At 35.1% G+C, this 15,021-nt stretch overlaps 1 protein-coding gene and 1 non-coding gene across 2 annotated transcripts; one reads left to right on the top strand and one right to left on the bottom strand.

Annotated features, from left to right (window-relative positions):
* Positions 1 to 1,467: 1,467 nt before the first annotated feature.
* On the bottom strand, positions 1,468 to 2,400 carry LOC133824824 (uncharacterized). Its single transcript, XM_062257805.1, has 2 exons — positions 1,800 to 2,400; positions 1,468 to 1,688 (listed from the first exon to the last, which is right to left on the bottom strand). The coding sequence occupies exons 1-2, from the start codon at positions 2,398 to 2,400 to the stop codon at positions 1,468 to 1,470; spliced, it is 822 nt and encodes a 273-aa protein (XP_062113789.1).
* Positions 2,401 to 2,983: 583 nt separating this feature from the next.
* On the top strand, positions 2,984 to 3,090 carry LOC133813391 (small nucleolar RNA R71). The gene has a single exon (XR_009884405.1). It is a non-coding gene; the product is annotated as a small nucleolar RNA R71 (small nucleolar RNA).
* The last annotated feature ends 11,931 nt before the right edge of the window (positions 3,091 to 15,021 follow it).

The following is a 15,021-nucleotide window of genomic DNA, read 5'->3' as shown; positions in this document are numbered from 1 at the left end:
AAATTAATCTCTCTTTCAACTCTTGAAAAGCCATCAAACATGCTACATCAAAATGGAAAGGTGTATCTTTCTCTAAAAGATTGCAAAGTGGTTTTGAGATCTTAGAGAAGTCCTTGATGAACCTTCTGTAGAAACCGGCATGCCCAAGAAAGCTCCTAATGTTCTTCACTGAATTAGGAGGCGGTAGCTTCTCAATAACTTCAATTTTCGCCTTATCAACTTCAATCCCTTGCTTAGATACCTTATGCCCCAAAACAATACCTTCCTTAACCATAAAGTGACACTTTTCCCAGTTAAGGACTAGGTTTATCTCTTCACATCTCTTCAATACCTTAGACAAGTTATTCAGGCAATCATCATAAGAATCCCTGAAGATTGAAAAATCATCCATGAACACCTCTAGAAACTGCTCAACCATATCAGTAAAGATAGCCATCATACATCGCTGAAATGTAGCTGGAGCATTGCATAAACCGAAGGGCATTCTTCTAAATGCGAAGGTACGATAGGGGCAAGTGAATGTAGTCTTGTGCTGATCTTCTAGGGCCACTGCTATCTGATTGTAACCAGAGTACCCATCAAGGAAGCAATAGTACTCTCTCCCAGGAAGTCTATCTAGCATCTGATCAATGAAAGGAAGAGGGAAATGATCCTTCCTAATGGCCTTGTTTAACTTCGTATAGTCCATGCAAATCCTCCATCCAATCACAGTTCTAGTAGGAATCAACTCATTGTCTTCATTTTTCACCACTGTGATCCCACCCTTCTTAGGTACACACTGTATAGGACTCACCCATGAACCATCATAGATAGGATAAATAATGCCAGCATCCAACCATTTGATGATTTCTTTCTTCACTACTTCCTTCATGATAGGATTTAGTCTTCTTTTCCCCTCAACAGAACTTTTTTCACTTTCTTCAAGCAAGATCTTATGCATACATAAAGAAGGACTAATACCTCGAATATATGCAATAGTCCACCCAATGGCCTTTTTGAACTTTCTCAATACTTCGAGCAACTTTTCTTCTTGATCATGGCTCAACTCCGTTGAAATAATAACAGGTAGAGTGGATGCTGGACCCAAGTAGGCATATCGCAAATGCGATGGCAAAAATTTCAACTCCAACTCAGGTGGCTCTTCAATTGATGGTTTAGGAGCTTTGAACTCCCTAGACGACAACTCCAATGAATCAAATCGGTTTCTTGTTCTTAACCCCTGAGAATTAGCCTCCAGCCAAGCTAAGTACTCCGCCTCATCTTCCTCATTGTGTGAATCAAACAACAATAACCTCTCTAATGGATCGCCAACATTACTAGTCTCAAACTCCCTTGATGCTAAAGAATCTACCACTGAAACCACTAAGCATTCCTCAACCTCATCGGGAAATCTCATAGCTTTAAAAACATTAAAAGTCACCTTTTCATCTTGGACCCTCATAGTCAGCTCCCCCTTCTACACATCTATTAAATTCTTCCTGTTGCAAGAAATTGCCTCCCCATGATAATGGGCACCTCTCTGTCTGCCTCATAGTCTAACACAATAAAATCAGTAGGGAATATGAATATGTCTACCCTTACCAATACATCTTCAATCTTCCCATCCGGATGATCAAGAGATCTATCTGCTAATTGAAGAGTAACTGTAGTAGGCCTAACTTCTCTAATCCCCAAGTTAATGCTTGCACCTAAATCGCATAAAGCCAAGCCACAATAAGAATTACCAATGGTGCATGGAATGGTGAAACTCCCAGGATCTTTCATCTTCGGTGGCAGCTTGTTTTCCAAGAATTAGGTACACTCTTCGGTAAGAGCCACTGTCTCAAATTCCCCCAATCTTCTCTTCTTTGTAAGGCTGTCTTTCATGAACTTCACATAGTTAGGCATTTTCTCTAGGGCTTCGACAAGGGGGATGTTAATATGTAGCTGCCTCAAAATGTCTAGGAAATTTTTAAATGGAGAGTCCAACTTTTGCTTCTGAAAATGTTGGGGAAATGGAGGTGGTTGCCTTGTACTTGAGCTATTTGGGAGCTGATGCTGTGGCATTCCTGCAGCATTTTGGGCAGAGGTAGATTTTTCTACACTAGGAATTTCAGCATCTTTTTGAATTTCCTCATTTATTTCGATTGAAGAGGGCTCACCCTCATGCCCAGAGTTTGCCTTGGAATTCTCCAATTCCTTCCCACTTCTCAAAGTGATGACTTTACAATGTTCTTTGCTCCCATTTCTTGGATTCTCGGTGTCACTTGGTAACGTACCACGGGGTCTATTTCTAAGCTCATTAGCTAGCTGGCCAACTTGGTTTTCTAAGTTTCTCAATGATGCAGCTTGGCTTTCGATCATGGCTTCATTCTTCACTATATACTCCTTCAACATGTTCTCAAGAGAGCTAGATTGCATTGCTTGTTGTTGTGGCCTTTGTTGTGGTGCTTGTGGGGGATAACCCGGTGGGAAATTTGGTCTTGGGGGAATAGAAGAATTGCTAGGGCTAGCCCCTTGATTACTCCACGAGAAGTTGGGATGTTTCCTTCATGATGGGTTATAGGAATTAGAATAAAGGCTATTCCTATTTTGGTTCCCCATGTAACACACAGCTGCTGGATTAGAAGGACAGTTGTCAAAAGTATGGCCCTCACCACAATACACACAAAAAATGTTCTCCATAGGCCCCATTTGCATCCCCATAGGCTAGCCCATTGATTGATTCATCCCCATATTCATTGTCTTGAGCATATTAGAAATAGAGGAGACTTGGACTGCCAAAGAAGTGATGGCATCTACATCATGAATACCAGCCACCTTTCTGCCTGTAGACAATCTAGAAGTGGGCCACTGATAGTTGTTGTTGGATATCCTCTCAAGTATTTCATATGCCTCATTATAGGACTCAGCAAGAAGTGCCCCGTTCGCTGAAGCATCAACCACCATTCTAGTGTGGGCATTTAGACCATTATAAAATGTCTCCATCTGGATGCAATGAGGAATGCCATGATGAGGGCATTTGTGCAACAACTCCTTAAACCGCTCCCATGCCTCATATAAAGATTCTTCATCAAGTTGCTGAAATGAAGTAATCTCATTACGGAGCATGGAATACTTAGTGGGAGGGAAATACTTCATCAAGAACCGCTCCGCCAACTCTTGCCAAGTAGTCACAGAATCAGATGGGAAAGAGTTCAACCAAGCTCTAGCTTTGTCTCTCAAGGAGTATGGGAAAAACTTTAGTCTCAGTGCATCCTCTGTCACTCCGGGCAGCTTGAATGAATCACTCACTTCAATGAACAATCAAAGATGAAGGTGAGGATCCTTTATTGGCATCCCATTAAACTGACCCACAGTTTGAAGCATCTGGAACATGACTATCTTCAATTCAAACTGTACTGCCTGAATTTATGGTCTAACGATGGCCGGATTGAGTTCATTGAAGAGGGTGAGAGCATATTGCCTGATAGCACGATCTCTGTCATCAGCCACAATAACTGCATTTTGCCCATTGTTGACAACTACTCCCCCTTGAGCTACTCGATCTTGAGCAGCTCCTGCTAAATTTACTGGTGGATCATGAGCGACTCCTACTAGATTTGCCGCCCTTTGAGCGGCTCCCTGTTGAGTCCCTTGCTCAGCATCCATCACTACTACTTCCCTTTTTGACTTTTGTATTCTTCACCTTCTTCTAAAGGTACGCTCAATTTCTAGATCAATGGGAAGTAGTTCAGGGTCTTGATTCTCCCTCATACACTGTGTAAACCTGAAATTGCACGAGAATCACCCAAGTTAGTACAAAAACAATATAAACCAAATTGCGATATACTTAATTTCACAATAAATGACTTTAAACAATCCCCGAGAACGGCGCCAAAAACTTGTTGTGCAAAATAGATACTAAGTGCAAGTGTACACTGTCAACAAGTAATAAGGTGATAAGAACCCAATATTATATCCACAAGGATTGTTTTTAAGCTAAAATTTGTGAAATTAAAGTCTAGCAAAATGATTCATAATAAAAGAACCAAACTCAAATTAAATTTGGAAGTTGATTTTTATATGCAATTAAAAATAACTAACAGTTGCATTTAAAATCTAAATTAATGGGATGCAATATGTAAATCAATTGATAATGAAATGGTAAGCTAGGATAATTAATTCCCCCTATTATGCAATTACTAGAAACAATGCTATGAAAATGTTGTGGCACACTTACAGTTTACTAATCAAGAATTCTAATCAAGTCCATAAGTTTCTGTCGAAATCAAATGGGTTTAACTCTCTAATTAAATTACTTATGTCTAAGCCAATTTAATTTCAAGAATTTCATATCAAGCACCAATTCTATTAGATTATGCAAGGCAAAGATATATGTCTATACCCTCACAAAATTAAAATCAAAGAAATTAATCTTGCACCATTCAAGTCTTTTGTCCAATAATTATAATCCTTTTCATGAATCTTAACTATTTCAATCATTTACTAAAGGAGATCAAGCAATAGTAAATATTAAGCATGAAAATTACTTGAATGAATAAACCTCAATTAGCATTAAGCATCAATAGCAAAGTTCCACAATTGCATAACAAAGTTTCTTAATTATCCTAACTTTAAGAGAATTAGTTCATAGCTTTAAACACAAAATAACCCAACTTATAATCATCCATAAATCAAAATAAAATGCAAGAAAGAATTAAGTTTCAAGAAAGAAGGGGAAGAAAAACAAGCCAAGAATATTATGGAGTGTCCCCCAAATAGCCCTTCTCTTTTTGTCTTCTTCCTTAGAATCCTCTCTCTCTTTGCTTCTTTCCTCTTTTAATGGATGCCAAATGGGTATATTTCTCTTGGACAGGCAGCTGCCCCTTTTCTGTCTATTCCTTGGTCTTAGATCCCCCAATTGGAAAAGAAGACAACTCCTTTCTCTAGGTCACTTCCTTCTTCTTGGGTCACGTGGGCCTCCTTTTCTTTTTAATTTATTTTTTGTTGTTTTTGTCCTCTTTACCATAAATGGGTCCAAGGAAAAATGAAGCCCAATAATCATTTATCTATTTATCATGCAGCCCAATTTAAATAATCCACAAAGTGAGCTGGAGAATTAAATGGTAGCTTCCACTTGGGTCATCCAAGTAGATTGGCTAGCAGAACGTAATGCTGCTGAAATGCTGCAACATTCCCTCCTGCTGAAACCATTTAAAGCTTCAATTTCTTTCCAAATGACCAAAATTCTACCAACCACCTGCCAAGGCAAAATTTCACAATTTAGGGTATATTTTTCCAGCAATATACTAGTATCTAATATTATCTTATTATATTTAATATTTGACAAAATGAAAATAAAGACACTACAAAACACCCTAAACCACTCCTTGATAAAATTATAAGTTTAAAAGCATAAAAATAAAGCTAATTCCTAGAGTTATCAAGAACGGGATAACATTGTCATATATTATTTGTAAATGGTGAAAAAGCGTTATTTTGGTAAATGATAGAAAGCAATAAACTTTCTTGAGAGGACGACAAGTTGGTATTTTTCTAAGATAGGAGTTCAATTGAACTCATTTTTCCAAAAACAAAAATACGAGTTATCCGATAGAGAGTTCTCCAGTTAATGAATATTAAGATGCAAGACACGGAGAGTGTGTTACGGTGAGGCCGATTTTCTCATGTTAATGGAATGACTGAAACAAAATCTGGCCTTATACACTCTATGGTCTATAAGAGGTTGTAGTACAGAGTCTCTAAGAGAACGTGGTTGCATGTAGTCATCATAGAATATTAGTTATAAGAGTATGCCATAGTTTAATCTGAGTACATTGTCTTAATTATAGTAACCACGAAAGGGAAAACGAATAGCGGTGTTACAAATCCAGTTGGGAGCTAAGGACTCCAAGTAAGTTAGCCTTTCTCTTTCTTGGCTACAACATGAATATACTAGTGTGTGCTTATAGTAGTAGATTTCTAGTTTTGTTTGGGTCATTAAGACTAGGGTATGTTTAATGCCTACTCTTGCAATGCTTTGGCATTATGCAGCTAAATGGTAAGTAGGTTCAGGTTGGAGCCAGAAACCTAGCGTAAAATAGTCTGGGTTGGAGCCAGGACATGGTAAGTATATAGTCCGCGTTGGAGCAAAAACATGGTAAGTATATAGTCCGGGTTAAAGCCAAGACAATGGTAATATAGTCCGGGTTAGAGCCAGGGCAATGGTAATATGGTCTGGGTTGGAGCCAGGACAATGGTAATATGGTCCGGGTTAGAGCCAGGGCATTTTGATTTTCCAAAACATCAAGATCTAAGAATAACAATATTCCGATATGAACTTTCATCACCAAGACATCAACTTTTAAAATATATATACATAGTAACAAATAACCACATATCTTACATACCTTAGTCATACATCATGTGTATCCAAAAAAATTTCATGCTTGCCTAAACACCCATACACAAGCGGGCACACACACATACCCAACCATAGAGCCAAACATGCCTAGGCCACTTACAAGAATACATCTCTTCATAGGAAATCATTGATAGAAACCACTCATATATAACCCGCATGCATATCTCTTTTCATCTTTCTATGTATTTAAGAAAAATAATGACATGGAGAAAAATCAAAATACAGAGGCAAAACCCTCCAAAAAACCAACAATATATCCAAAAACATAAACAATAAATCATCAACATAATAACAAAAGGTAGGATTTTCTATTACCTCTTGGGTAGTGTTCAAGAACACAAAAGCTATGATCAAACCTCGTGATACCCTATGAATTTCGAAACCCACAACAAAGAGAAAAGAAAATATTTTTAGAATTAAGGAGATGAGAGGGTAACTTGGAGGATTCAATGTACCAATACAAGAACACGTACCCTAAATTCGAAACCTCCTTCTTCTTCTCCTTCTTTCACTTCCTCTTTCTTCTCCTTCTCTCTCTAGCCTCACACCTCCCCTTCTCTCTCTACAGCTAGCAGACACCTCAGAAATGAGTGAGGGAATTTCCTCTCTTCCCTTTTATCTCTCAAAGCCTTAAACACTAAGAGGAAATCACCCATAATGGCCTCAATCCCTTCCTTGATACTCTCCTCCAAAATCAAGTAAAATATTCAAAATAAAAAAGGAAACAATTCTCCTATGTTGACCGACCCTCTCCCATTCTCTCTCTATACTCGGATATTGTGGCCCTTATTCACACTACCATCTTCATATTTCTACCTGCCATACTTAGTACAAGCCAACCAAATCAAAAGCCTTACCTTATTTATCTTTTTTTTATTTGATTTAAATTAAAAAATAATTGGAAAAGAAATTCCCTCTATTTTCTTCTCTTCCACATTCCACTCACCTCTTTTTCCTCTTGTAATTTTCCATTATTTCCCTTTCTTAATTAAATAAATAAATAAAAAGGACTAAATCATAAATAAATGAATAATCTAGAATAATGCATGGGAATTAACTATTGCATGCTCACCATACAATCATGCACATGCACACACACAAGTGCTAGGGCGCATTCCTTCTAACCATGCACCTTGGTGCATACAATCAAATCTCATAAACAATTTCACAAAATAAAACAATCAAATAAAACAATTAAATTTTAATTCACATAATTACTACCAAACCATTCAAATAATTTAAAATAAAATTCTAACACTTAACAATTAACAATTAATTTAATATGAACAAACAATTAAACTAAAATTAAAAAAATTGGTGTGCTAAAATATACCCTCCTTAAAAGAAATTTCGTCCCGAATTTTTTTTCTTACCAAATAACTCAGGGTATCTATCTCTCATGTCTTGCTCTAGCTCCTATGTTGCTTCTCTTTCTGTACTATTTTTCCACAGGACCTTAACTAGCAGAATCTTCTTGGATCTCATTTCCTTGATTCCCTTTTCGATGATACGCTCAGGTTGTTCATCATAACTCAGATCATGTTTCAGCTGCAATGGCTCGTACCTCAAAACATGGGAGGGGTCTGACACATACTTACGAAAATCTCGATATGATAGATGCTATGAATTTTGGCTAGTGCTAGGGGCAGTGCTAAATGGTATGCAACTTGCCCAAATCTGTCCAAAATCTCAAATGGACCTAGAAATCTTAGGCTCAATATCCCTTTCTTACCAAAAGGAAATTTTCTTGTCCCCAACCTCATCCCAATGCAAGGGAGATCTACATTTGCGCCCATAATGCATCTCATAGGGAGTCATCCCAATAGTGGACTGATAACTATTGTTATAAAAGAGCTCCATTAGGGGTAAGTATCGACTACGAGACTCTGAAAAGTCCAAAGCACAACATCTCAACATATCTTCTAAAATTTGAATGGTCCTCTCAGAGTGCCCATCGGACTGGGGATGAAAAGAGGTACTAAATTTCAACCTTGTACCCATTGCTTTCTGCAATCACTTCCAAAAGTTTGATGTGAATACTAACCCTCTGTCAGAGATAATCGACTTTGGTTCCCCGTGAAGTCTCACTATCTCGCTAGCATACAATTATGCCTATTGGTTCGCTTAGTAGGTGGTCCTAACTGGGAAGAAATGGGTGGACTTAGTGAGCTTGTCTCCTACCCAAGCAGACTCATATTGTTTTACACACTTTATGTTCATTTCCTTGAAGAACAAAACCTTCTAGTCGTTCCATATAGACCTCCTCCTCAAGATCCCCATTTAGGAATGTCATTTTGACACCCATTTGGTGAACATAAAGGTAGTATATAGAAGATAAGGCAAACAACAACTTATAGAAGTAGTTCTTGCTACCGGTGCATATGTGTCAAAGTAATCTATTCCCGCTCTTTGTTTGAATCCTTTTGCTACTAGCCTAGCCTTGAAGGTTTGTATGGTGCCATCGGTATGGTATTTCTTTCTAAATACACATTTGCACCCAGTTGGTTTGAATCCCTTTGGATGGTCAACCAATTACCAAGTGTGATTTGACATAATTGAATCCATTTCATCATTAATTGCCTTCTTCCAAAAAGCGGAGTCCCTTGAGGACATTGCTTCTTCGAAGGTTTTGGGATCATCTTCTATTTGAAATATGATTGGATGTTTCCAAGTAACTTCCTCATTATCACCTTCAACAAGGTATAGTGTCTCTATTGGAGAACACTTCTCACTTGATCCCAAATCTTTGAGCCTTTGGCTCCTTCTAGGAAAATGAGGTTGCTCACCAACTATTCTAGGAGTCTCCTCTTGAGGCACTCTAGTTTGAGTTGGTTCTAACTTGTTGTCATCACATGACATGTTCTCAAAGAACTCAGCCTCTCTAGATTCAATTATTACATTAGACTCCAAGTCTAATTGTAACGTCCTACTACCTTAGAGTCATTATCGTGTGATTTTAAAATGTGCCATGAGCTTGCAAATTGAGGTTTTAGACTGAAAAGTATGATTAAATCGGAATAAAGACTCATTTAATTGAAATTAAGTGTAAAAGGTTTTGACATCAATCAAAGTTATAAAAGTGATACACTAGGATTCCAAAATACTATTTCAAAATATATTTACAACTCAAAAGCTAGAGTACAGTCAAACTAAGCGATAAAATAAAACGTTCACAACATGTCCCTAAAAAAAACCCTAGTCGTGGCGGCCAAGTAGGCCAAACATGTACATGCTGCTCCATGCCCTCCAACGCATCCTTGGTTGTCCTTTCCCTTGCCCATACCTGCACCATAGAGCACCCATGAGCCAAGGCCCAACAAGAAAACTCACACACATAGCATATAACAATTCATTCGGTCTTTTGACATTTATTGGTCCTAGGTTTAGCTACTTTGAATAAATCATTGTTAAGAGTGATGGGTTCATTAGGTTGTAGAATATAAATCCCATTTTCCAAACATGCAATACATAATTGTGATCCATTGAAAGAAATAGATATATTAGAACTTGTGAAAATCATAACAAATTGTTGTAATTGCAACACGGAAAATGAAATTAAATTTCTACTAAAATCTGGAATAAAATATACATCTTTCAAGGTTAAATATTTATTTTCGAACTTCAGGCGAGCACTTCCTCTAGCTTGGACCGTAACAAACGCTCCATTCCCAACTCTAAGCACTAAGTTGCCTTCATCCACTTCCTCCCATGATTCAAGAAGTTGTAAAGAGTTACAAACATGGTTAGTGGTTCTAGAATCAATAATCCAAATGGATTTATCATTCTCTAAAACACATGTTTCTAAGATATATGAACTATAATCATTACCTTTGTTTTTCACTGCTAGAAACTTGGGGCAATCCCGTTTCCAATGCCTCTTCTCTTTGCAGTGAAAGCACTTACCTTTACCTTTCTTGTTTTTCTTGTTCTTCCCCTTAGGCGCCTGTGCATTTGGTTGTGAACTCATCTTAACAGCCTTTGCAGGCTTGGGGTTGTTGTTTTGTCCATCTTTCCTCTTGTTTCTAGCTTCTGAAGATGAAGCTAGGTTAGCTTCAGCCTTAGCTATATCAGCAGCAACAACAATAATCATCTTTTCTCCTCCTTTGCTTGGTCCACCCATGATAGACTCGAAAGTCTGATGCTCGTTCATGAGCTGCGTCAGACCATAGTTGAGTTGATCATGAATGTGTGGTGATGGTTCCATCCGAGTGTTGACATATTTCTTGGTGGCCTCAAAACGAGTCTGCACAAACTTTGCACCGAACATGTCTTGGAGCCGATCCATGATTTTGTAGGTCGTCTTGATAGTCTCCATCTTTTTCTTGAGAGTGTCGCCCATACTAGTCAACATGTAGTGTTGTGCCTTGTTATTAGCTGCCTGCCAACGCTCATATTTATCTCTTACAAACTTGGGAGCTCCTTCAATTGGAACTTCTAGGGATTCCTCAGTCATGTCAAACTCAGTGTTGTCACCAATCAACACTATGTTGATATTCTTCTTCCACTTAAGGAAGTTTTCTCCAGTGAGTTTCTCCATCAAAAGTTGAGAAAGGATGGGAGTAGACACATTCATACTTAAAACTACCAATTATCAATAAAATTAAATCAATCATATTTGCTCAATACAACTTCTATTCACTCTAATTTCAAGAAATAACACAATATATACCATAAATATGTAAGATGTGAAAAAAATACCAAAATAATCATATCTCCATTTCTTTAGGTTTTTAACTATTCTATGATATCGTTGTCCCAGTTGGCGAGAGTCAAAAAATATCATTAGTTAATAGAATTGTAAACTCATTTAACAATGGACACCATCATTAACAACCTACTATTCGATCAAAATAAGAAAACAAAATCTCTTATTTTATGAGCTAGACCCATGGTTTTGATAATCAATAGATTTAGTCCTTGTAGTCCCCGTAGGGGTCAATCTAGTAGAATTTGACCTATAATTATCTATCTTTCAAAATTTAACCTTGTCAAAATAACTAATGAACAACTTCCGTAGGGGAACGAATCAAAGTATCTTGAGGCCCCATTAAGCTATTGACCTTGTTAAACCAAAGGTGTAGATCGAATATAATTCTTAAAATAAGCTCATTATAAAAATAGTATTTTTATTATTATTTTTAAAAAATGAATGACTATGGTTATCCAAAAAATTATAAGAATAAAATTTAAAAACAAAAGTCCTATAATTTCCTATTAATTTTAAAGTGTCACATTGAAACAAATTTCAATTCATTTAGAATTAATTTGTTGCCAACTAATATTTATGTTTAACCAATTTAATGAACTGATACAATTAAGTCCAACTCAGGCAAATGGGCCTTACCAATTGGGCTTGTATGGAGGAGGGATGGGTCTAGTATGTTGTTCCCACTACTAAGTCTCCCATACTTCCTTACAAGGTCCAAAAGACAGGAATTTAAACTTTCATTTTATTAATTGATTAGGCCCACTATAGTCATGTAAAGTAAATGGGCTTTCACAAGTGGAATCACCCACAAGAGAGGAATTTAAACATTACATTTTCTAATGGGCCCAAAAAAACCTAGCATTTTGTGAATGTTTTATTTAGCAAAATCCATATATTTAGCAAACATATGAGCCACAATATGAATCTAAGCCCAATTGCAAAAATATCACATATAATGCAAACAGACATGCCACAATATGAATCTAAGCCCAATTACAAAAATATCACATATAATGCGAACAGACATGTTATAATTGGATGGGTCTAATCATGTTACTATATGAGCAAGTCTATGAATTTATGCAAAATACCACATATTTATTTCATTTGCAAAAATACCACAAATAATTTTCTATAATTTATCCAAAATTTTGAATTAATTAATTTTTTGCAAAAATAAATAAGTCAATTTAAATGAAATTTATCAACAATTAACAAAAGTTAATTTAAATTTTATTTATCAACAATCAACTTAGTTTATGTCATTTAAAAAATATATTGATTTAATTTAAATAGGATTTATCAATAATTAACCAAAGTTAATTTAAATCTCATTTATTAAAAAATATTTTATTAATTGATTTGAAAAACGTGATATTTTTAAAAATTTAACCAATTATATATTTTTAATCCAAATGTCATCTATTGTTTTTGAAAAAATATCTTAAACAATTAAACAAATTCAAATATCCATAAAAAATTTTAGTTAACAAATTTTCAAATTTCAAAAAATTTAACTATTAAAATCCATAAAATAATCATATATTAATATTTTCAAATATCATATTTAAAAAAAATCTCATTAATAATTGATAACTTAATTCTAATATTTTAATACATTAAAATATTTAAAATTTATTAGTTAAGCTATTTTAAAATTTGAATTTGAATATTTGTAGAAAATATCTATTTTTTAAAAAATCAAACAACAAAACTATCGTATTTCAAAAAAGATATTTTTAAATAATAGAAAAAATCTGATATTTTTGTATTAACCCATCAAAAAATACATTCAAAATTCAAATATTAAGAAAAAATTTATCGCAGGCCCCCGCAAGTGAAAGTGATGGTCGTGACCACGGGACCAATCTGGGCAAAAAACTATGTTCTGGCCATGCCCAATAAAAGTGGTGGCTGCGGCCACAAGACTCTTTCTCGGCAAAAAACGTGCTTTGGCCACAGCCAGTAAAACTAGTGGCTGCGGCCACAACCCCAAAAAATGTTTTTAAAAAAAATTTGTGTAATTTTTTCAACCCAAAACACATTTTCTAAATAATTTTTACCATGTTTACATCAAATAAAACATTTATAAAAATTATTTCCAAAGAAAACACAACAAAATAACCCAAATTTGCTAATGATCATGTAAACATCAATATAATTCTAAAAATATGAAATCCATCCAATTACTCAACACATCAAATAATTCAATTTTTACCATGTTCATGCATGAAAATAAAGATTACCAAAAGCTCTGAGGCCAGTTGTTGGGAAAACGTATACAGGTTCTTGTTTATTTTCATGTAAATCTTATATCAAACATATTAATATAAGAAAACCTAGAACATATATCTAAAATTGAATTCATATAGAAATAATGGTAAGAACACTTACATTATTGTGCAGTGGAATGATTGAGTCATTCCTTTAGTTTCTCTAACCCTTGTATCCTTTGTGTCGCATGGTATCACCAAGAAACTGAACAGTTCTTCAATTTTATTCACAGTCTTCCAAAATATCCTTAGAATCACCTAGACTAGCGTGGGAAATTCTAAACACATGAGATAGATACAAAGAGAAGAAGAATAGAAAAGAATATTCATGCTTAGAAAATGACTTATGCTGTAGAGAGAATCTAAAACCTAGAACATCAAGAATAGATCTTCTGATTTTCTGTGAGATTGTCTTTCAGTTATCTCAAAACATCTGTTTTTCAACTCTTACTTAGCATTCCTTTTATAGGCTGAATTAGGTTACTTATTTAATTAAAAAATCAATAAAATAATATCCATTTACCAGCCCCTAGGTCGAAATTCCAATGGGCTTTAGGCCCGTGAAATTTATCTTTTAATTATAAGCCTATTGGACTTAAAATCAAGGCCCATATTATTTTCTATTGATTATTTAATTAAATAATTATTTAAATCATTTATCAAATTAATTATTTATAATTTGAACCTTGATTTAAACTTATATATTAATTTAGATACCAATTTATCTTAATTAATAAATTTATCATAATTTCTCTTTTAATCTATAAATTACATTACTCTATGAAACTATCCAAAATTGACCTGGTCAACTTTGATAATTCTAATTGATAATTAAATCAATTAATTGAAACTATCTAGATGATTTTATCCAAGGTACAGTGGGGACCATGGGCCTATAAATTCAAGCTCCAATAAGTTATCATAAATTTAACAAATAAATTTACTAACTTATTAATTTCTCGTGACTCCACTAAAGACTCAGAATTGCACTCTTGAATTCATAGAATGATCTATATCAAATATAGATACGTTATTAATTATCCATTGTTACAACAATAATTGTCACTCAATCCTTCATAGACGGTCTACAATGAGATGGGACTAAAATACCATTTTACCCCTCATTGTATTTTATCCTTAAAACACTTAGTTCCTTGTAAATGATATTTCACTAAACTAATATTAATTACTGAAATAATATCTCTATCATTTAGCACCTTGAACCAAAATAAAAGGAAACCAACGTTTACTTCTTCATCAAAAGCTATAGATGTTCATATCTATGATTAACACTCCCACTCAATTATACTACCGAGTTCCCAAGATGTAAGTATGGGCTAGTCTATAGGGTAAGCTGGTAACGAACAAGTCAAAGAACTCAAATAATACAATCAGTTAGAATACTAACCACTCAGAATCGAGAATGAATTGACCTATGGTCCACTATATGACATGACTAGAATTGATAATAACAGTATGCATACTTATCATATCTACTATCAATATCGGTCTAGTCTGATGTAACAAATACATCCGATCTTATCTACTTTGCTAATGTTCTGGAAAGAACATAACATTGCGATGTGCAAGTAGTTCATATCGTAGATTGGCAAGTCAATGTAAATCCTGTGCACTGACTAATCTTAGGACTAACT

This window comes from Humulus lupulus, chromosome 1, assembly GCF_963169125.1.
Source record: "Humulus lupulus chromosome 1, drHumLupu1.1, whole genome shotgun sequence".
In the NCBI taxonomy this organism is placed as follows: Eukaryota; Viridiplantae; Streptophyta; class Magnoliopsida; order Rosales; family Cannabaceae; genus Humulus; species Humulus lupulus.
Note: the sequence above shows the minus strand (reverse complement) of the source record. Positions and strands in the feature narration are given on the sequence as shown.

Coding starts and splice junctions, on each gene's coding strand:
- LOC133824824 (XM_062257805.1), bottom strand. CDS start 2,400: ATGCAATCTAGCTCTCTTGAGAACATGTTGAAGGAGTATATAGTGAAG. Junction 1,689..1,799: donor AGTGGCTCTTACCGAAGAGT/GTACCTAATTCT, acceptor TATGCGATTTAG/GTGCAAGCATTAACTTGGGG.